Here is a 24,196-nt window from a genome sequence, read left to right as displayed (position 1 = left end):
CAATGAACAATGCGCATGTATAAACATAGATATATTTTATTTGTCATTTAAAAAAGTACATATAAAAGTTAACATGTGAATTAAATCATTTGCATTGTGCATCTGCATTATTCTCATATTGTCAAAATAACATAACAAAACTCTCATAGAAATATATAAAATGCAAATCAATTAATCTGAAGAGAATGAAAAACAGCTGTTACACATTTACTATACAGTTGTTAGTGTAAATGCATGGTTTAATCTGGGTTGTATATGTTTGTGGAAACAATAGATTACATTATGGTACCTACATTAAAAACATTCTAATTAGACATCTATTATACTCAAATAGATATAAACCTATTAGCAGATTTATTTATTTATTTTTTTATACACAATAATATTATTTCATGAATGTATTGTGCTGCAATGTCCAGTACTTTGGCTTGTGTTGTCATGCCAGGAACCCCTTAGTATGAAAAGAGCACAGACCTAGTGCATTTCTTTTCCTGGTTAAATTAGGGTATTAATAACAACATCATCCATCAGAAGACATCTCAAGCCACTACAATCTGCCACAAAAGCAGGGACTGTTTGTGGACTATCCAAAGTCACCATTATGGATGTTTATGGATAAGAAGAAATGCAAAAAGTAAAACCATTTGTCTTGCTGACGCTGATGCCTAATTGCCTATATCCATGTATTATTTGTTTTGACAGTTGCTTCCTCTTTCCTCTCTTTACAACATTCCTGCTATGGGTTGCAGGTAACGCCAGCGTCCTCCACGTGTCCACAGTTAGTCTTTCCCCAGCCTGCGAATCTGCACTGAAGGATCGTTTCTTCTGTCCCTGTGCAGGCAACGTCATCCATCCAAATGAATCCAGAGCCTGGAAGAACAAACAATAGCATTAAGTACTATTGCGGTTTTTGTAAAAACTACATCACATTTTTTGATGATTTCTTTTTTAAACTGTATTTTTCTTCTAATAAACGTCCTGTTTAAATTTTTTAAATTTTGTTTTTAATTAGGTCTATGGATTTGATTTTTCTCATATCTCCATGGTAACTCAAAGTCATATAAACTTTAGGTTCAGTAGACAATGGCTCCTCTAGGGAATGCACTTGCCACATTTGGTTCCTGTTGAATTTCCAAATTATCTGTCTTGTGTACAGTCTATAATGTATCAGCGTGACTAGGCCTAAGAGATTTCGCTCAATCCCTATTCCAATTCAAACTGTTTTGATCTCAGTTAATGCTGCTGAGGAGAACTAACAGGCTCAAAATGCTTTTAGCTTGGCCCCAGTGACAGATGAAGACAAGACATAAGACTCAGGGTAAACCTGAGTTCCATTCCATATCTGCTTTAATGTGTATTACCACTGTCACAGTCGGTTCTGGCACCCCTTTTGTGCTGAAGGTAATTAGATAATTTTGCATGGAAGGCCTCGGTTACAAGGGTGTGCAGTTCTTTGATGGACCCAGATTCAGTTAAAATATGTTTGCCCACTGATGATGGGAATGAGAATGCAGAGGTGGGAGCCCAGCTAACAAGATTTAAGTTTTTGCAGGTATCAGGCTTTTAAAGACTCACTCACATCTGTGAGCAGAACCTGACTCACTGAGAGCAGAAACTGACACAAGACTGTCACAGCTACTGGAAGCAGGCTGATCTTTGAGAAACACATTGAACATTTGTGAAATTGCAACAATTATTATAATGACTGTAATCTGTTTTAAAGAATATGAAACCAGTAGAAAATGTTATTAGCAGATCTGTGTAAGGCCTGTGAGAAGGAGTTCATTGCATTGAAGGTCAGACTGGTCAGATAAAAGTTCCAAACCTTCCTTATCAGGCAAAAGCATCTTTTTAAATTAGACTCAGAGTCTCAAAACATTCTGCCAGTGAGAGCAGAATGGCAGAATCTATGAAGCTCTGTTAATATGCCCGAAGCAATCAAACTAGGTTTGATCATAGTAAGAAAAAAAAAAAGTATTTAAATAAATAAGAAACCTAATATAATAACATTGAGTAAATGTATGATCAGTCCTAAGTTTTAATATTCTAGGTTGCATTTGCTGCTAAGCAGGTGCCTAATTAAAAATTAGCCTGTTGCCTTCTGTGTATATCAATGAAGTAAAATAGAATTGCAGTTTATAAGAGATTGCTATATTGACATCTGAATTAGAACTACATGTTATAAAATCATATAAAGTATAAACTGTAACTTACATATACAAGGACCCAATTTGTAACCTTGTCCTTACCTGCCTGTAGTAAAAGCAGTGTTTTTCGTGTTTTATATATATATATATATATATATATAATATATATATATATATATATATATATATATATATATATATACACACACACACACACACACACACACACATATATATATATATATATATATATATATATATATATATATATATATATATATATATATAAAAGTATGTGCAATTCTTGACACAACATATTTACTAGGTCTTACTTAACTTTACACTGCTTTTACTGCGTTACTGGAGAGTAAACTTCTATGAGGGTTATGTCATGAAAGTAATAACACAGAGGGGACCAGATTCTCAAAGCTTTTTAGTCCACATTTTTATCAATGGGATGTAGCCCAGCCAGGGTCTGGACTGGATCTAAAAACCTTTATAACCCATTACTGTACTGTTTACTATAAAGGTCACAAGAACAATCAGTGCAACATCATAACAGGATGCATTGCTGCACATTTCCAGTATATCCTATGCAACAGATAATATTTGTCTCTATGGGAGGTTGTAAAAGCTCTCTGTTAATAAAAGACAGACTTCTGGCTTTGGTCCTGACAGTTCCAAGAGTTAAACACCCTTCTCATCACACTGCTTCCACAGCACAAACATATTGGAGAAAACATTGTTTTCAGCTATTGTTTTACAGCTCTGCTCCCTGCGAAAGGAAACACTATTAGCCAAATGCCACCAGGACAAGAAATTACAGACTGGCGATTGGAACCAAGCCACTGCTGTATTAATTACATGTAACATAGACTTGTAGCATCAATGGAAATAATTTGATAACTTTCTGTTTTCTTTGTTTTTAAAGAGCTGTACACCATGTGCAATTAAATTTTGTGTTAAGATGTTTTTAGGCTGTGGTCATCACACATGAAATCCTAAAAAAAATATATATTACAGCATCCTACAATTTTCCCCCCTCCCAACATGTCATGAATCTTGCATGCTTTGCCAGGTTCCAAAACCTAGGCTTTTTTTTTTTTTTTTTTAACATATTTGCAGACTTTTAAATAACAAATGATAGATTAGACATTAATGTTGCTTCTCTTCTTTTAGTGCTGCAGATTTGTGACCTACAGCACAGAAAGCAGATGTTTAAGATTCTAATTCAGAATTATTTAACATTTTGGTTTATGGGAGTTTTTATAATTTTTATTATTTGATAATAAATGAACAAACACACTGAACCAAATATAGTCAATTTCAGTGTCTATCACATATTATCCAAGTGCAAATCCAGGTGAGGCAGACAGGGGGTGCTGTCAATTTCAACGGTGTTGCACAGCTAAGAGCACTGATATAAGTGTATTCTCAAGAATGAGGATTTAAAACTATGTAGTACCTGCATATTTTAAATTTCCTTCACGTGGTAACTGATTTTACTTTACACCTCAGAATAACTTCACAATACAGGTTCAGGCACAGGTTTTTAGTTTAATTTTTTTTTTTCTTTTGGACAAATTTACATAGCCTAAAAAAGAAAAGAATCAAAAGATTTCCTGCACAACAAAAAAAAGTTCTTTTAAATCTGTTTTTATTCATGACAGGCAAGTTGGTTGAAGCCAACACATGCTGGTGGGTGCTGGGTTTTATTTTATTATGACCTGCCAATGCAACTTAATAGAAAGGGAAGCAGCAGGATGATTCAAAATCCAAATCCAGACTATGACAACAGCAATGCAATGGGCTTTTACCAGCATGTCGTGGCCCCACAAAATCACTAAGGTGGTCTCATTTGAGAAACACCAGTCTAGAACAGTTTTAAGAAATATCAAAATGTATATATATATATATATATATATATTATATATATATATATATATATATATATTATATATATATACTATATTTTAACTGTAGTAAAAGACGACTAGGCAAAGAGCTCAGCATGTGATCAGCATCGGCATAAGTATTTCATCCAATCTGAACTCCACTTGAGGTAGAAATAATGGTGTTGGGTAGGTTATCGGTGTAGTTCACTAGTCACACCAGAACCAGGCGGTGGAAAATTTATTGGGACACTTATTTACTCCTCTTTGAAAGCTTAGACGATAAAGACCACCACGACTACCAACTATTTGTTTTTGGTTTTAATTCGTGCCGTTTGTATTCTCCGTGCATCATGTAAGAACTCAACAGTTGTGTGTGTTTTGTTCTTTTGAATGTTTTTATCTGTAGCATATTGTTTGCATTTCACCCAGGGTTTTAATTCTAACAAATGAAATTAGTTTAATGATCTTGAATAAGTCCTCAGTGGACCGTACTGCACACATCACAAAATAGCCACCCTATTTGGCAGGCAGCCTCAAAATGAGATTTGGATGACCATGGAGACTGAACGATGGGAGGTCCCTCCTCAGCTCTGAGGATTAATAGAGAAGACATTAATTAAGTTTTGGAGGGTTTTTATTTATTGTCTCCAACACATTCTATAGGTCATTAACACTATTACAAACCAGACCATTTCAGTGTATGTGAGAAACACATGGTTATTATTTGGTTATTTAGTTTTAAAGAGGATCTACTTACAATTTTATTGGGTACCAACTGCTTAAGATGACATACATTTCAACACACCACTGTAAAGAATAGTAAAGAAATAGTGGAGGGCTACATTTTGCATCCACTTAATATAAAAAAAAAAAAACTCAAAAATATCTTTAGATATAGTTACTACAGTATATAGGAACTGACAATCTCTGTTTTTGTTTATTTACAGCTACATTGCATAGTTGAACCAAAATAAAGATTTATTAATTTACTGGCATCCACTGCCACCCTATCGTGTTACATACAAAAATAAAAAAGGAAGATTGTATTAATTATGTTACCTCTCAATTAACAGGGTTTCATTGTATTACCAGTATCTTTTTAATATACTGAATTTTTCCAACATCAATCACATCTGAATATGTATGTTGTGTGTGTGTCTCTTACTGTATTGTGGATATTCTATTAGCTTTATAAGATGTTTAACCAATAATTATTATGCTGGATGTCATAAATTACCACAGAGGTGAGTAATAGGCAACACTAAATACCTCAAAATCAAATGATATGATAACTTTATAAATGAATGAACCATTTTAATGACTACATTCTTAATAATTACACAAACACAAAGCAATCCTGGCAAGACGTTAAGATAATGAGTTGATAAAGCACAACCCAAACTACAACTCAGGAAGGAAATGTGTCTTCCCTTGGGCTCAGAATACGTACAGAAATTACTGTGATAAAGACAATGCAATTTAACTCAAGAATTGAGCATGTTCTTTGAAGTATTTTAACTAGCTGATGTAATGTTATATGGCACACAGTAAGCTAGTACGTTTCATAATTTGACTCTCATAGTTTTGTACAGCATTTATTTTTATTTTTATTATGAACTGTTTTTAGTTTTCTTTTGTTTTGACATGCCCCCAGCAAAACTACCTGAGCTACATTTTCCTATTTCAAAGAAGATTTGAAGTACAGTATGTCTGGAAATAGGACCCTTATCTTTTGGTAGAATTGGTGACGTTCTGGTGGAGTAGATCCCTGCAAAATTCTGAAGTTACAAAGTAGCTGCCTAAACCGACCTGGGGCTGCAAACCAATGAGGTGATGCAGGAATCAAAATTCACCTGCTGGTCTTGTCACCTAGTCAATGGAAGAGAACGACACTTGGGTCAGCTGTTTCCAACCTACCTTGCCCAAATCTTGCGGTTTTATGAACATCCTTGGCTCCTTTGAATCCCAGCATCCTGCAGATCACGTCTCCATCCTTTTTGTCCCAGCCGTCATCACACACTGTCCCCCAGCGCTTGTCGTAGTGCACCTCCACCCGGCCCTCAGAGGGTGAAGATCCGTTCACCAGCCGAACTATGGTTTCATCTGCTCCTACACAAACCAGATACTATCTGTTAACAAATGAGAGCCTGGGGCGCTGATGGTATTAGTCTGTCTAATGAAAGACAAAAAAAATCATGGAATATTGGTTTGCTTTTGCAAGCATTTCTTCAGTGGTGTGTTTTCTTCCCACAAAACGTGATTAGGTAATTATTGAAAAGTAAACAAGGAGAAAGACAAAAAGAGAATTCAATAAAACCAAGAGACACCCATGGGAGGAGTGGAACACTACAGAAACAATGTTACCCGTGGGGTCATGAAAATAAATCCACAATCTAAGTGGTTTGCTCTCCACTTAAGGGGTCACCTCTAGGGTGTTTTAATCAACTGATCCAACATTTTAAGGTTTTAATTATAATGTAACCTTTGTCGTAAGATAATTTTTTTGTATTATTATTTTGTGGTCCCAAAGACAAAATTGTATGGAATGCAATAAATATTGCTCCACATTCAACTCCATTCATTAAATGAATGTTACAGTAATCCGCAACGTGTCCTTCCAGAAAAAAAAAAAAAAAAAAAAAACTCCTCTGGTCTATATATAGAAATATCATCACACATGAAATACCAGGCTAAGAAATACCAGACTCACATACAATTTTGGTAAAATGAAATAGATATAGGGGCAGGAAATTAAACCAAGAATTACACCAAGAAGCCATGGATGGCCGGATATCTGGATATCAGATGTCACTAATCCATGCAGCCCCTGGGCATCTTGTTAAGACTGTGACAAAATCGCATGGATGGGCTTCAAAATCAGAATGCCTGTTAGATACTAACTCTTGGAAAAGGAATGTCTTATCACTAGGGTTTTGCTTATGGAAGTGGAAAGATCCCCTCAGAGCTTCTTAACAATGCAGGATTGGACACAGAGCTTTGGAAAGTATGAAATTGTGAAAGTGCTTACATAGGAGTGAAATGTGATACCAATTATCCCTTTCAAACAAGAAATAGCCCTTAGAATGGGCACATGTTCTACCACAAATAGGCATAATTCTTCAGTTGGGAGTTGATGTTGTATACAATTAGGCATTCTAAGATGAAAAGCCTGTCTGCTGTGTACAATCAAATATAATTTAATGCCAATTATTTTTATTTATTTATTTTTACCCAAGTTGATTATACTCCAGTTGTATCCAGCCGTTTTATGGCTTTGGCTCAGTCTCTCATTCTATGTTCATGGTACACTACCATGTATGGAAAACAAAAAATGCCCAGCAGTGTTAAATTTTAATCCGGTTTTGAAATAGTTGACTGAAAATTGCAATGTGTAATCCCTTGCGTGCTGATCGTCAGGGTGAAGTGATTTAGCAAGCCCAGATCAGCCCAATCAATACCATATCTTTGAAGACATTTAGAAGCACAATAAGAATAAAAAAAAAATAATAATAAAAAGGAAGTAATGATTCAGAAAACTGAATATTTGATTTTAGTTTAAATGCCAGCAGGTTTATTACTTTTGAATCTGAGATTTTGAAAGTGAGTAGATTTTTTATTTTTATTATTACAGATGTTATTGAGCTACTGGCCCCTGGAGGACAGGCCAATCAGATTCTCTGTAGCATGGTGAGAATAAACAGTCCCTGCCTGTTTTGCCTCCCTAACCCACAAGATTACCAGCGCCAATGCTACTCTACTGCAGACCCATGCTCCTCTAACTGTATGACTCACCCTGTTTGAGACCATCCCTTTACGAAATCAATTGACTCAAGCTTGAAAATGGACCACAGGAAAAACTATGATGTACTATTCAAACTTCATTTGCTTTTTTTCTGTACATTACAAATGCTCACCCAGAGCAAAAATATTAACAATTCCTATTATGGTGTATGGTTTATTGACAAATAAAGCTAATAATAGATCAGATTGTGCAGCAGGCACAGTTAACACACATGTTCATTTGCTGGGAGTGGATGTTCTTTCTTCTTTTGACCCCATGGTGTATTCTTTTGAAGCAAGGGGAATTGCAGGAAGGACCAGTCAAATATGTACCCTCATTAGCTTCTTACTAGTTTTATACTGTTAAAATGATTTTATCATTTGCCTTTGCACATTCTTAGAAATGGGGTGATACCTAAAAGAACTGGATGTACCAACATCCTAGTGACTCCACTGGATAGCTCTATAGTTTAGATAAAACAACATGAAACTGCACCTGCTTTTTTGTATGAATATGTGCTACAGATCAAAGGTGAAAACAGACCTTCTGCTATAACATATAGCATATTATGTTGACTTGTTCCCAGCAGGTCAATGTTGACATACAGTGAGGTCTATAAACCCAGGCATATAATTTAGAAGAAGTTTCTGTCTTCATAAAACAAGGAACAGAGGTATTATAGAATATATGTTTGCCAGACAATTCATGATTAAGAAGAGAACATTGCGAGCTCCTGAGTGGCGCATCCAGTAAAAGCACTCTCGTAGAGTGCAGGATGCACCCTATAGTCTGGACGTAGCCGGTTCGAGTCCAGGCTATTCCTTTGCAGACCGAGGACGGGAGCTCCCAGGGGGTGACACACAATTGGCCCGGGGGGGGGGAGGGTTAGGATGGCCAATCCCTGAGGTCTGGCCAGGCGCTTGTGGACTTGCCTGTAAGCTGCCCAAGGCTGGTTAACCTCCCATGCTGTAGCTCTGGGTGGGTGCATGGCAAGTCTGCAGTGTGTAAAAAAGCAGGCGGCTAATGGCACATGCGTCAGAGGACAGCATGTGTTCATCTTCACCCCTTCTGTGTCATCACAAGGGTGGTAGTGGTGAGCTGAGCTAAACAAAATAATTGGACACTACTAAACTGGGGAGAAAACAACATAAAAAAAATTGGCGACGACTAAATAAATTGTTTTTTAAAAAATTACAATTGTCATGATATGGACAAGAAACAGCTTGGATATATTTCAAGTTCTCAAACTTTGTAATCACAGTTAAAAATGACCCCTGTGCTTTTCTGTGCAGTGTCATGTGGATTGGAAGACTCCGAAACAGATTCAGAAACTTAGATGAATAAACATAATAAACATGCTGGATCTGTTCTTTGGTCTGGTAAATATCAAGCACATAAAACACAAATACAATACACTAATACTGTCATATAGTGCACTAAGAATACGGGGAGTCCCTGCTGAAAACTGATGGGGAGGTGGGAACTGAAATAATATTTATATGCCTCTTCCTGAGCACAAGCAGGTATATAACATACCAGACAAGAAAATAGGTTATTTAATAAGAGTAACACCCTGTTCAAGCTTGAACTTTTCAGTAAAGTGACCTGATTCAGTTTTTTCTTGAACCAGCTTAACCAGCTCCTCAACCAGCACCAAGTCTGCAAAGCCAGTAGGACCAGATGAAGGGAAGCAAATATACCCACTCATTATTTATATCATTATTTTGAATTTGTGTCTTTACTTCTTACCTTTCCATTTCAAGCTTAACAAACAAACATTCTGTTTCGGTAGGATACTTAGACAAAGTTAAGGAGAGACAACAACATACAATATATCAGCCACACTACAATGGACAGTATGATTGTTGGAACAGTCAATCTAAATTTCAGCTGTGACTTGAGATTGGATGAATACTTTTTGGTGCCACTCAAACTTTATATACCATTGTTGGTTTGTATAAGTAGTTCACTTCCTCCATTGATTTACTTCTTTTTAAATAAAGACAGTATGACATGGACAACAGTGGCTGACCAATAAACTGCACCCGTTCTATTTATTTTATTCATTGATGTAACCAAGATTTACCCATTGAGACCGAGGCCTCATTCACAAGGAGGTCCTGGAAAACAATGAAAAGAATTACAATGTAAACAATGACAATTCTGTGTACAAATAACATGATAAAAACGGTAGCATACAGAGATCAAATAAATACAGTAAATAATAGAGTAGATATATATATATATATATATATATATATATATATATATATATATATATATATATATATATATATATATATATATATATATATATATAAGGTTGGACTGAAGGAGAAGCATTGGAGTGGAGAGAAATCACTGATATTGTACAGCTATATTACACTACAAAACAACTGAGGCATCGGTGTAAGATTATTGTTTACATTTAAAATGTTTAAACTTCAAAATGTGTAGTGGTGAGAGACTCAGTTGATGAAGTTTAGAAGACTGTCAAGAGTTATTATTGTAACTGCAACTGAATAAAATATTTTGCATCAGTTTGTCAATTTGTTGATCCAACACTGCAGTCATATTGTACACATCTGGATTTCATTAGTATTTTTTTTAATTGTTTAAATCTGCGAATCCCTGCTGCCAATTCTAACTAGGAAGTGCTGCTAAAAACGAAGTGCTTTCCTGACTGGCCTGGGGGGAGTGATTGTGTAATGAAGGTGTGAATGTGTTACACTCCTGATTTTCTCACATTAATGACACTATAAAGCCTCCTTCACTATTAAGCCTGTATACAGTATTATGGCCTACATTAGCAGTCCCAAACATATCATGCCTGTGTTAATTGACCTCTCTGATATACTAACATGATGTAAACTAACAACGCCTTCTAAAAACGTGGGTGTAACACAACTCACTGCACAAAGATAACTAAAATAAAATCACATCTTATATTCCTTGACAAACAGTATTTCTAAAAGATCGATTTGCTTTGCTGAAGAGAACTGGAGGAAGCTGCGCAGTTTAAGCAGTTATAGTTCAAACAGTTCCTTAACTACAACTATCATTATTGTTTATCCCAACAGCCAATCAGAGTGCATGGTTTTACCCCATTGTGACTGAATACACTTTTTTTTTTATTCACGGTGCAGAAGTCACATGACTGCTCGCTGACGGCAGCACATGCATTAGTATATGTAGCATTGCATCCCCAGAGGTTGACTGTTACATTTCATATTACATCCCTGGGAACGAGACTTGAAGTAATATTATTTAACCACGATAGAATCCTTGAGATATACAGTACATCTCATTTCAAAGGGGGTCCTGGCAAGATAAGGCGGCAAGAAATTACATCACAAAATCAATGGCAAGAAGACACAAATCATTCAACAACCACATCAATAGTAATGCAAAATAAAAGCATACAAAAGTAAAACAATTCCAATTTACGTGATCCTGGTCACTATCAGTATTTACAGGACTTGCAACCCTGGTCAGATTTAAAATCAATGTTTATCAGTGATCTAAAAATGTACTGCGAGAGGCCATTATGTTTGATAGCAATGTGTTCCAAAGATGAGATGCCTAACATTGAAAGGCACGTCGGCCCATATTAGATCTCAATTTAGGGATTTTAAAAGTAGGCATATCATTTGATTTTAGTGCACAAGTAGAGTTACACATCTCTAACAAAAATTTAAAGTAACTTGGAGCATTTCCCATGTACACCTTATAAACTAAACAGAAGACAGGGCAGAGCCTTCTATTCTCCACACTGAGCCACCCTAAAGTTTCATAGAGAAAACAGTGGTGCTGGTTGTAATCTGCATTCAGTATAAATCTTGTATCACTGTTATAGATGGAAACCAACTTTTTCAGAACTGTATGGGATCCACTCATGTATACTGAATCAGCACAGTCTATAAAAGGCAATACCACTTAGGTTACCAAACAAAAATGACCTTCTTAAGAAAAACACTGCTGTTTAAGTCTGCATTTGCCTAACAGATGTTCAATATGGTATTCAATCATGCCATAAACCAAGGTATTTATATTGTGTTACAGTTTCAACACTCATTTGATATAAGAGCAATTACAATTGCTCACTTTAGGTGCAGACCCAAACAACATGTGTGACAGGGTGGAAGCCCTGCCTGTGTAAATAGTGTGTGGGGATAGTTTTGGATTTAAGTTTGGTTAATTCCATTCCTGCCAAATACACGTGTGGAATGTGGCTGGGTCTTGATTGAATAATGGATCATCAATCAAGTCCCAGCCTTATGGTATAAAAGCAAGGAGAAATCCTGTTTCGTGGTGAGTGTTTAGTAGCTGTAGTGAACGTGAATGCTCAGCCTACAAGTGTGTATTTTTTAGTTTGATCCTTTTTGTTTTGCTCCCTTGCTTATTCATTCCTGTTTATTTTGTGTTTAACAGAAGTTTGCAACAGTGCTTTAAAACGACACCTTCTGTTTCTGGGTCTGCTTTCCTGCCGCTGACCAGCCTTGACCGCAACGCTACCCTGCTACAGCATGGCTTTAGTTTTAGTAGTATTTAAAACCAACCTGCTATTTACTGGTTCATTTTATAAAGCACCATAGTCTTTTTTAAGGTTATTTTGGATTTCACAACATCCATTGATAGAGGACTGTATCTGCATGTAAATGAAATAAAGTAAGTCAGACTCCACTTACAAAGATATACATATAAACATACATTGTTTAATTATTGTGGCATGTTTTTATTTATTTTTCTTTTTTAGAGAAAAGTGGCAGTTGGTAAAACTCACACTCAGAAATTTAAGATAAAAAAAGTATTTCTTGTTTTGCCTATTTTTTTTTTTTCAGAAATACCTTCTATAATGTTTTAGCAACTATGTTAGTGTTTTTGGAACCTTTCCTTGTATAATAATGTTTAACCTCTCTTCTGAGAATAGTGGTTGGGAGTGTGGCTACACTGAAAACAGTAAAGAAAGGGAGTGGGATTGTGAGAGTGATGTCATTGGGAATGTGATGTCAGAGGACTGTATTGGTACTGTGGTTTGTACAAAACTCACCACTGGAGGCCCTGCTGCTACTTTCTGTGTTAAAAAGCGTCAGACAAAGAAACAGAAATGCCTGAAATGTGTATCTCATGAATCTCGGATACTTGTACTATGCATTTACTCATCTTTAACATATGTCTTGGTGATTTAAAATGACTGCGTCGCTTTACTATACGTTCCCTATGATTTATTACACTTTGCTATGCTTTACTACTGTTTACAGCAGTTAATCTTTATAAGAAATATTCTGTAACATTGTTGTACAGAAACTACATCTCTGTCATTCAGTTTCAGTCATGATTGGCAGATAATAGGCACCAGTTGTATCTAAGACGACACAGATTTACTTTGAACTCTGGTTGAAAAGGACAACAGTCCTTGTCTAAGAACCTCAAGTTTGCCTGTTTGCCCACAGCCTCTGTGCATTTAATGCTGCTCTGGCTGCTCGTGGTGGCTCTACACCCATCATGTTATCCCCTGGCCATAATGTCAACCTTAAAAGGATTTATAGCCATCATTGCATTGACAGTCCATTCAATCTCCTTACCAAGTCTCCAAACTAATGGTTCATTTTTTGCCAGAGAATGTCACAATTCCCTGACTAGTTTGGTAAACAACAGGTACACCACAACACAACTCTCGTGGCCTGTTTGCTCCTGTATTTCCTTGAGGATATGGCTTCATAGATCAATATATATAAGGACTTACAAGTGTGTTGAAACCAATTGCTTACAGAGACAGTTGTAGGATTTCCGACCTCTGATTGACCTAGGTTTGGATGGATGTCAAACCAAAATACACAAAAATTAGTCATCAAACATTTCTGCTAAATAAATTTCAACTTAATGAAGCGCTATTTTCCTTATAAAGGAATAGTTCCAATAAAATACAAGCCTGAAGGCAACATCAGAAGAAAACAAAGACAGATCCCCAAATGAGATACAGATGGACAAGTGGCGTATACAGTATGTAGTCAATTTGACTTGATGCAAAACTTGATGCAGTTGATTCAAGTGACTTGACCTGCTTGGTACGTGGATTTTTTTTTGTTGTGATCAATTTTTTATTTTATTTTTAATAACAGAAACAAGCATAAAAACAAAAAAATTAAAAAAATAAACTATTTACAACATTGCCAATGCTTGCACATTAAAATAATAATAAAATAACTAAGAAAAAGTTACTACAAAATTGTTATCTAAAAATAAAATTACATAAAAAATAGAAGCTAGTATGAAGGTAATGGAAAGGAAGCCCATATCATTTAAATATCAGCGTAGCCAAATCGGCAGCAGTAGGAGGCGTAGGGTCTATCCAAAGCCGTAGAATTGATTTCTTGGCTGCAGTTAACCTTGCCAGAAGTTTCCTGCTCTGGTGTAGAGAAAGGCCCAGGGAGGAGTCATCATTCAATAGAAATACAACCTGATTTTTTATGATATGAACCTCCGTCAGCTCAGTAATAGTTTGAGCTACACTGTCCCAGAACGCAGCCACAATCAGACATTCCCAAAACATGTGTAGGTATGTGCCTACTGCACCAGCCTGACAAACTGCACAGAGCGGACTAGGGGACCTTTTCATTTGAAAAAGTATGTATGGAGTAGCATATGCTTTATGGATAAGTTTAAAGTGTATTATTTGGTGAGCTGGGTTCTTGGAAGCTAAAAACGTATTGTTCCATACATTGTCCCTATCAGGAGAAAAGCCCAGCTTTTCCATTTCAAGCTCCCAAATTTTTGTAACTGGCAGAGTATCACATGGTTGTTTTAGCAAGTGACCATAGATAGTTGAGACTGTCCCTCGTGAACAGCTGTCTGTCACCAGCCAGTCTATCAAAGGATGACAACATACATCTGAGTCCCAAGGAACCCCATAGGCATGTAAAGCAGACCTTAATCTTAAATATAGAGATAAATCTTCCTTGAGTTCCTGGAACGTTCGAAGGCCTTTACTGTTAAAAATATCTTTAAAACTATGCACACTGCTATTTGACCAGACAGGGTATAGACAAGGCTTACCTCCTGTCAGTAAATGATTATTATTCCAAATAGGAGAAGAATGAGAAAACTTAAATGGACCGCCCATAAATTTTTCCACATTGTACCAAGTTTTTAATGAATTAGCAACAATAGGGCCAAATTTGAAATTTAATTTTTTCTTGGGGATGCCAGTAAATAATAAGTCCTGTAGTCTATGTGGGTGAACTATAACTGCTTCCAAATTGCGCCAGGAGACCTTTGAGCCTAAGTTGGTCCAAGTTTTCAAGGCTATAACTTGAAAAGCTCAATAAGAACATAAGAACATAAGAAAGTTTACAAACGAGAGGAGGCCATTCGGCCCATCTTGCTCGTTTGGTTGTTAGTAGCTTATTGATCCCAGAATCTCATCAAGCAGCTTCTTGAAGTATCCCAGGTTTTTAGCTTCAACAACATTACTAGGGAATTGGTTCCAGACTCCCACAATTCTCAGTCTAAAAAAGTGCCTTCTATTTTCTGTTCTACATGCCCCTTTATCTAATCTCCATTTATGACCCCTGGTCCTTGTTTCTTTTTTCAGGTCGAAAAAGTCCCATGCGTCGACATTGTGAATATCTTTTAGAATTTGATTATGCTTGATCAGATCGTCCCGTAGTCTTCTTTGTTCAAGACTTAATAGATTCAATTCTTTTAGCCTGTCTGCATATGGCATGCCTTTTAAACCCAGAATAATTCTGGTTGCTCTTCTTTGCACTCTTTCTAGAGCAGCAATATCCTTTTTGTAGCGAAGTGACCAGAATTGAACACAATATTCTAGGTCTTAGGTCTTACTAATTAATTAATTAATGCATTGTAATGTTTTAACATTACTGCCCTTGATTTAAATTCAACACTTTTTACTATATATCCATGCTAGTTTCTGGTGTAACTACATAAGCTGTTTGAAGTAATGAATTTTGTGTAAACTGGACCAGCTCTAGACCTGCAGGACAGTATAAATTGACAAACAATGTCTTAGAACGGTAGCCGTTCTAGCGCCAGCCAGTCTAAGGGCCACACGTCCAAGGGCAGTGTGAGCTGTGGCAGTCAGAGCGAGGACCTTTTCCAAATCTCTCCCAGTGGCTACTAGAAGCCTCATTCCCACCCTGACACCTAACGTCTGGATCCCCTGGACAAAGCGTACTCACTCTTTCTCCTCTGCTAGAATGAACACTGGTAAGTATCGGAATTCCTCTCTCTCATCTGCACTTCTACTGACAACATCCTACTTCTAGGAGTCTTTCCCCCTAAGTGACTGACTTCAACATGCTCCTGGACTGCCTTGGGCTCTCTCAATTTATCAACGTCCCCACTCAAACCCAAGGACACATCCTGGATCTGCTCATCACCAGGGGTTTTGACCTCTCCAATCTCTACGTCTCAGCTATCTCTCTCTGACCATTTCTTAATCACTGCTAATATTAATCTTCCTGCTCCTTCCTCCACTACTGATACTGTTATTTCCTTCCATCCCAAGAATGTGCTGAATGCTCTGAAACTCGGAATGTGTCTCTTCATCCCCTCTAACTGGTACTCTCCTGTCTTTGGTTGACGATGTGGTGACCCTCTACAACGCCACCCTTTCTCAGATCATTGACACCATTGCCCCACTTACAACCGTAGCGGTCAAGAAAGATCACAACTGCCCATGGTACACCCTCAAACTTCGATTGCTTAAGTCTGCCTGCCACAAGCTTGAGCGCAAGTGGAGGTTGTCTCAGCTAACGGTTCACAGAGAGATCTGGTCCGACCACCTCAGTGGCTACAGTGTGCACTCGCTGCTGCCAGGGTGAAGTACTTCTCTAAAATCATAACTATGGCACATGGTAAACCCAATGTTCTCTTTAAAACCACTGACCAAATCCTACATTCAGCCACAGATAGATCCATCTCCTGTTCATCCTCCTCTCTTACCTGTCATGATTTCTCCTCTTTCAGAAAGAAAATTAACATCTATTCTATGGTCTCCTGCCAGAAATCCAGTTTACTACTTAACTACCTTAACTCGCCCCTGGTTGCTCCTCCTGCTCTCTCCTCTCTCAATTATTGTTGTCTCCGGCCTACTGTTGAAATCAACTACTGCCAAGTGCCCCTTGGACCCCTGGCTGACTAATCTTGTCTGTCTCTCTGCTTCTGATCTTGCTCCTTCCATTATGCACACTTTCAACCTGTCCCTGCATTCATGCTCGGTTCCTGCTGTCCTCAAGTTTGCTCGAGTTAAGCCGGCATTCAAAAAACCCTCTCTCAACCCTGCTGTTTTATCTCCATCCCATCTCCAATCTCCCTTTCTCTCCAAAACTCTTGAAAGGGCTGCATCTAGTCAGCTGATGAAACATCTCATGGATAAAAATCTGCTTGAATCTCTACAGTCTGGCTTCAGGCCGCATCACAGTACTGAAACCGCTCTGCTCCGGATTGTAAATGATCTCATGCATAATGCTGATGTTGCTGCTCCCTCTGTGCTTGTCCTCCTTAACCTAACAGCTGCTTTTGACACCATAGATCAGCATTCTTCTTGACTGCCTTCAGAAGTATGTAGGGATCTCTGGAACCTGTCTCTCCTGGATATCCTCTTACCTATCTGGACGCAAGCAGTCTGTTTTCTATACTGGATGCAGTGGTGTGGCAAACCCAGTCACTTGTGGTGTCCCTCAAGGGTGTGTTCTTGGGCCTCTTCTCTTCAACATGTACATGCTTCCTTTGGGTCACCTCATCCACCAACACAGCCTCTAGTTTCCTCCTATGCGGATGACATCCAGTTCTACTTAAAACTCGACCCTAGATGTCCCTCTGCCATGGTCCGGCTCTCGGCTTGCATCAAGACATCAATGCCTGCATGTATGCCAATTTTCTTCACCTCAACACTAGCAAATCAGAACTCCTAGTAGGATCTAAAACTTAACTTAAGAATCTCAATATAACTGCCCTGAACCTCAGAAACTGTCTGCTGCTGCCTTCCCCCACTGTACAAAGCCTTGGTGTACTTCCAGACAGCAACCTCTCCTTTGATGCCCACATCTCCTCTGTGGTCAAATATTCCTTCTACCACCTTCAAAACATCTCCAAAGTCCGTCCCTACCTTTCCCTCCCAGATGTGGAGATACTCTGTCATGCATTTGTCTCCTCTCGACTACTGCAACACTCTCTATGGTGGCCTTCCGGCACATGCCATAAATCGACTGCAGCTAGTTCAGAATGCCGATGCCAGGATCCTTACTAGATGTTATGACAAAGACGGCTGTAGCGGGGACGTCAGACCAGAAGAAACATACAGTACTGCGAGATGAAATCATAAATGGATGTGCTGCTGTGCGGTTTATTATTATAAAATAAAACAGTACAAAAAACACGGCACGGTACTGGCAGCCAAAACAAAGAGACAAACAAAAACAAACTACACAGACAAACACGGTGAGCTGAATTTATGATTTACTTTACGTTATTATTTTCTCCTCTCCACACCCGTTCTCCTATGCAGCTGTGCCTAGATTCGATTGCTAATCAATCATTCAATTGGAGTCACGGTACAACTGCAGGTGAATTAATAAAGTGCAATTCCCCGTGCTCACATATTATTACATTTTACTTGCACGTGAAGTGCTGTGCAATCCTCGTGCCAAATACAAATATACATTTTAAACACTTGTGTTACACAGACCCGCTTATATCCCTTGTACCAATGACTATACACCAACATTAACACACAACATACAACACAAAATACACACAGGGGCAGGGCACTTTGCCACAATGTAAAAAATGTGAACACATCACCCCCCATCTTGCCCAGCTGCACTGACTACCTGTAAAGTTCAGGTTTACTTTCAAAATTCTCCTGCTCACTTACAATGCCTTCATCACATAGGTCCTGAGTACCTCTTCAACCTGCTGACCTGCTATGTCTTCCGACTCTGGCCTGCTTGCTATCCTCAAGCAAAAGTGCACCACACTTGGAGAACGCTTGTTTAGCTTCATGGCTCCGACTCTTTGGAACTCTCTCCCAGCTTTGGTGCGTGATGCTCCAACCATCGCTTGCTATAAATCAACACAAGACTCAATTGTTCTCTCTTGCTTTCCATGCTCTCTAAGCCTGATATCTGTTATTAGCTGTTGTGTCTTTGCTACTTCAAACTTTTGTTTGTATATTATACTCATGAATCTATATGACATATGCATCCACAATGTTCTAGAATTCACATCCTAGCCTTGTATTTAATGTATTTAATTTATTATGCATTGTTTTTTTACTTTGTCTTGTAAAGCTCTTTGTGACGGTGGTCCACTGTAAAAGGAGCTATATAAAATAAAGATTGATTGCAAACACATGTATCTTTAGGAAGTGTAGCAAGAGCTCTTTAATTTTCTTATTAAAGATTGTATTTATTACCACTCAGGAAACATCAATACCTCCAATTGTATGTTCCACAAGTTAAGAGCCAGGTAATGTCTGTTTATTCAAAAGTATTTTTACTTTATCACCACCCTGTGAGTATACTCTGGTTCAAGTGTATCGGCGTCTTAATAAACTGTTGCCAAACTGTCCGAAATACGCAAGAGCCACCGCACATGTGTCTTGTTTATTGTGCTGGATTGCTCCAGAGGTTTGTTACTCTGAAACAGCTGTCCTCGTTGGCAAAGTGTATTACTCAAGTTTATCTTACAAAGATTTGGGTCTGGGATGTCATGCCATTTGTTTATATATCACAAATATGTACTTGGGCTCTTTGTGTTTATCCTTAAGGGGATCTAGTTTAACTGATAACTAAAAGACTTAAAAATGTTTACATTAGCCACATAAATGTACATTTAATACTTACACACCTAGGGAAGTCAGAGTGACATTGTAGATGGCTTTTGAAGTATTTAACTTAAAAGTGCCTGTAAAGTTAGCCAGGGCAGAGGTAGATGATGGGGAAACTCAGGCAAAAATAAATCCCCAGTCTACATTGTTTTCTTGACACTCCCAAAATGCAAAAGGTAACTATTAACTTTTGAATACATCCAAACCAGAGAACAGCTAGACTATACTAGAAATACCGAAACAAAACTATTAGTCTAACTATTATCAGTTAGGCTCTGTATTATGGTTTAATTTTGAAGTATACAATAGCTAGTACTCGAAACATTGGTCAGCTGACTATCAATTGGTACACAAAAGTAAGTACAGTGGTTTCTCTTTGTTGTTATTACAGAAAACAATTTTAAATATGTGTTTGAGTCCCGCTTACAGTTTGTGTTTTTTAAAACCAAAACAGTCTTTGTGAACTGTACTTATACATGATTAGTTCTTCATAACAGCCCCCAATTTTAAGGTAACATCCAGTTAGCAACTGTATGCAGGAAATGTTCTTTAGGTATTAGCTCTGAACTGTAACTCCCCAATAAACGGGTTGTTGGCAATATAGCCATCTACAACGGTGACTGGGGTGTGTGTGTAATATACAATTCACGTTTCATTAGATTTCATTATTATTTTTTCTTTATACAACTGGCTCCTGACAATACAACTAAATTATGCTCAGTAACAAAACTAAGGCAGACCATTAAAACTACAGTATCACTGCAACTACCTAAATAAGCAGGCTTGGTAGACTTGATCAATAACCAATTACAGCACTGCTGCAGAATGTCTAATTTATTTATATTTATGGGAAAACTCTGAAAATTTAAAACATTCTGGCCATGCTTAACAAACTGGGTTACACTATTTCTTGTTATACCTGTTACTATGGATTGGGGCTAAGTTTAGGGTAATAAAACACAATATTAGAAAAAAGTTATCTTTTTGGACAAGCAGAATTACTGGTGAATAGTGTCTTGGATATCAAAAAAAAATTACCACCAATAGAAGCAACAGTCCTCTTAACTAATAACAAGCCCCACTACATAAAAGCCAAATATATGACTGTCTATCAGTACTAAAAAGTATTTGCATGTTGAATTATAGGCTGTCAGAAATGTAATTGCTTGTTGATCAAATGTCAAAATGTGAGAGTGAGGTATAAGAGATCAATAAGCAGACTATTGAGTGTATTTATAGCTTTCTATAGCATTATACACTGTACACTTCCATCTATCAGACTGCGGCTGAGACTTATGGAAGCAATTTTGAAAGACTGGTCTGAATCCCATATGTTTGGAACTGTCACATTTATACAGCAAATTATGCCAATCCTCTTCTTACAAAAAATGCCTACGATGAGCTATACAGAAAAGTGAGCTTGGTTCTTTTTATTCACAGCCTGAAAAAGTAATTAGTATTTTTTTATATTTATTGTTATTTTATTGGGCAAAATACCTGATGTGCAACACCCCATTTACAAAGAAGGAGGCAGACAGTTTTATACAACAATTGCATTAGTTCCATTACTTAGCTGGGCACAAGGTGGTTTCAATGAATACTTATTGAAATATAGGCATGTGTGATAACTTGGATTATTCAGTCTATTTAAAACTATTTATGTCTTTATTTTTTTTAATTATTTTTATATATAATTAGTTGAATAAACCATTACCGAATAAGACCATTTTGTACCTACTTTCTAGGCAGTTAGCAAATCCTCACTGCTGCCTTAATAAGTTACCTTCTAGCCCTGCTCTATATATTATATGTATTTTGTTGCCACTTTCTTTTACGTGGAATGTAATTATTTTACGTGGAATGTGGAAAGGTTTTTTTTTCCCCTTCACTTTACAATACCATAAAAAGGAACAATTAAACCTCATGTTATTACTTTATGAAAATGTATTGAAAGGGAAAAGAAAGAAAAATAATTAATAAAATGCAGTGTCAACTTTATGTATTATTTATTTTGGGAATAAACAAAACAACACTTAATTTGACTGCTATTTGGCATCCTTTGTTTTGTACTTAATCCACTGGGGTAAAGTAAGTTATTATTCTTCTTTACGCCTAGGATATTTTTCTATTTTAACGTGTTACATATTGTAAAGTCTTGCTGTAAAATAAAGGCACACACACAAAGGGCCACGTCCCCTGCCCCTGCTGCTATGCCTACGTTCAGAGCAATGTAATGGCTTTTGTCATTTTTTGAAAAACTAAAGAATATTTCAATTCTGAGCGAATATCTGAACATGAAAATCCTGTGTCCGTCCCAGCACTAGTGGATTTAATTATATAATGTCAATCCAAGTTATTTCTCTAAACTCACCGCAAAGTACAGGGTAAGGCTTCGATTGAAAAACAAAATTAAGACTAGAAGTTAGTGAGTTCTTTTTTTTAGTCATTAGACAAAAACAAAGGGATTGCATTAAAGGCAGTCAGACAGTACTTCGGGAAAGCAGCATTCACAGTATCCAGATGTCTAGGGTCAATAAGCCTTGGTCATGGTGGTACCCATGACAATTGCTTTAGTTTGGTTAGGAGAGTTATTACCCTGTTTCCAAATACTTTGAGAGGAATATAAAATTTATTTGATTTTTTTTACTTACAAACAATAAAAAAAACAAAACACAGACTTCATTTTAAGAAGTCCATTGAGTGGTAACACAAGTTAAATATTGAACATTTACCTATTCTATGAAAATAATTTTGTATTGATTGCGAAACATTTAAGTGTTTGTACCTAACAAAACAGTTTCATAAAACCTGCCAGTCGTGTGCTTCCATTCACTTTATAGGTCTGAAACGTACAGTTTCAAAAGTGAATCTGATATCCCAAACATGTATTTTTATTTTTAAACATATTTTTGATCGTTGTCAAGGAAATCTGTTGCACTTGCACTTTTGGGGCATTTCATCTCAGCAATGTCTTTGGGGTCAGAGCATCTTACTGGCTGCAAAGCATGTCAGTCATTAGGGGAGGCAGTTAGTTGGTTACCGACAGGATAGAAGGCCCTGAAGTGGTAGGGACAATGTCACTCTCCAGGTGAAATGGCCATGAAAGTGTAAGCTAAAAGCAAGGCCTGCAAACAGTTATTTATTTAGCCTAGTGTTAACCCAGTTATCATATTTTCAAAACAATAAACAAAACAGCATTTTCCAAACACAAATTTGAGAACTAATTAACGAAGGAATGTGCATGGTGTCAAAAATGTCTGAGATTATTTTGTTAACTGCAATCACACTGACATAGAAATATAGAGAGAGTGTTTTGATTGTTCAACCAATAAGCTGATGTACTGAAATAGCCTGGGAAGCACTATAACCAATGAATTCGGGGCAGGACATGTTCATTTTAAACAAAAATCGACTTGTTTTACTATCTTACCTTGGTCTCCCTTCTCTCCTCTGTCACCCTTTTCTCCCTTTTCACCTCTTTCACCTTAGAAAGAAATACAATATTTAAAAATGAAAAACACTACACAGGTTGAAGAATTGGTTTTAGTTTGTGTTGTGTGAATACAATAATTCAGCAAGCAGCTGCTAGGGCTGTTACATAGTTTACCTACAGTAACTCATAGCATAACTCCAGTGTGAGCTCAGTCCAACCATTACACCTATTAAATACATTCTGCAGGTGTCAGCCAGAACTTCTTTGTGCATTCACACCATGTGGAATAACAGCTTGCAGAAAATGCCCATGTAAAGTTCAGTTCAGGTAGCAATTAACCCTTAAGATCTGAGGCTGGCACTTTAATAGGTCTCGATGATTCAACTCTCAAGACTTTGTGCTACTGCTGAGATATATAGAACTAAGTACAGAACAGAGTGGATAGGATAAACCAATAAAATTGTTGCTCAGAGATATTTTAAAATGTCAGACTCTCAGAACACAGTACATATGTACTGGTGTCTCCACTATACAGTATATCTGTTCCAGAGAAATATATCCCAAAGTTCACTTTTAAAATACAGCTTATGCATTTAGGAACTCCCCCAATATGGGTTAAGACACAACAAATTAAACTAAACTAAATCCAGTTACAAATTCAATCAAAAAGTATTTTTCACAAAAAAATATTTTCTAACCAGCCTGTTTTTTTCTGCCATTTATTTTCTGTCCCAAGTCTGTTGCAATGAGAGTTTTCTTTACTGGGAATATGGAGTCACTTCCAACATTAATGACTTTGATGAAAGTTATTAGGATATGACACAGTACAATTAAACTGGTGCGTTCAAAATCAATTTGTTTTACCTACGTTTTTAATGCAGTTTGGTGGTGTGGAAAGGCCATTCTCTTTAATCAGTAATATGAATTTACTCTAAATTTGAAACACTTCTTATCCCTAATTCCAGCAAAGTACACATTGCCATGACTATGGATTCCATGTTACATACTGCCAAACAGGACTGATTTTTCATTACCAGAGTATGTTTACCTGTGCAATGCTGTACACTGCTCTGCCATTAAGGATTC

General features: G+C 37.1%; 1 protein-coding gene across 2 annotated transcripts in view; it reads right to left on the bottom strand.

Annotated features, from left to right (window-relative positions):
- Positions 1 to 71: 71 nt before the first annotated feature.
- The window catches only part of LOC121315562 (scavenger receptor class A member 5-like), a 79,406-nt gene continuing 55,281 nt past the window's right edge, over positions 72 to 24,196 (bottom strand). For both annotated transcript variants that reach the window (XM_041249760.1, XM_041249761.1), the window contains 3 exons: positions 23,108 to 23,161; positions 5,960 to 6,151; positions 72 to 870 (listed from right to left, as the gene is read on the bottom strand). In XM_041249760.1, the coding sequence (XP_041105694.1) occupies positions 737 to 870; positions 5,960 to 6,151; positions 23,108 to 23,161 (380 nt within the window). In that variant the 3' untranslated portion in view covers positions 72 to 736. The remainder of the gene's footprint in view (positions 871 to 5,959; positions 6,152 to 23,107; positions 23,162 to 24,196) is intronic.

Source organism: Polyodon spathula, chromosome 5, assembly GCF_017654505.1.
Source record: "Polyodon spathula isolate WHYD16114869_AA chromosome 5, ASM1765450v1, whole genome shotgun sequence".
In the NCBI taxonomy this organism is placed as follows: domain Eukaryota; kingdom Metazoa; phylum Chordata; class Actinopteri; order Acipenseriformes; family Polyodontidae; genus Polyodon; species Polyodon spathula.
This window is presented reverse-complemented; position numbering and strand designations above follow the sequence as displayed.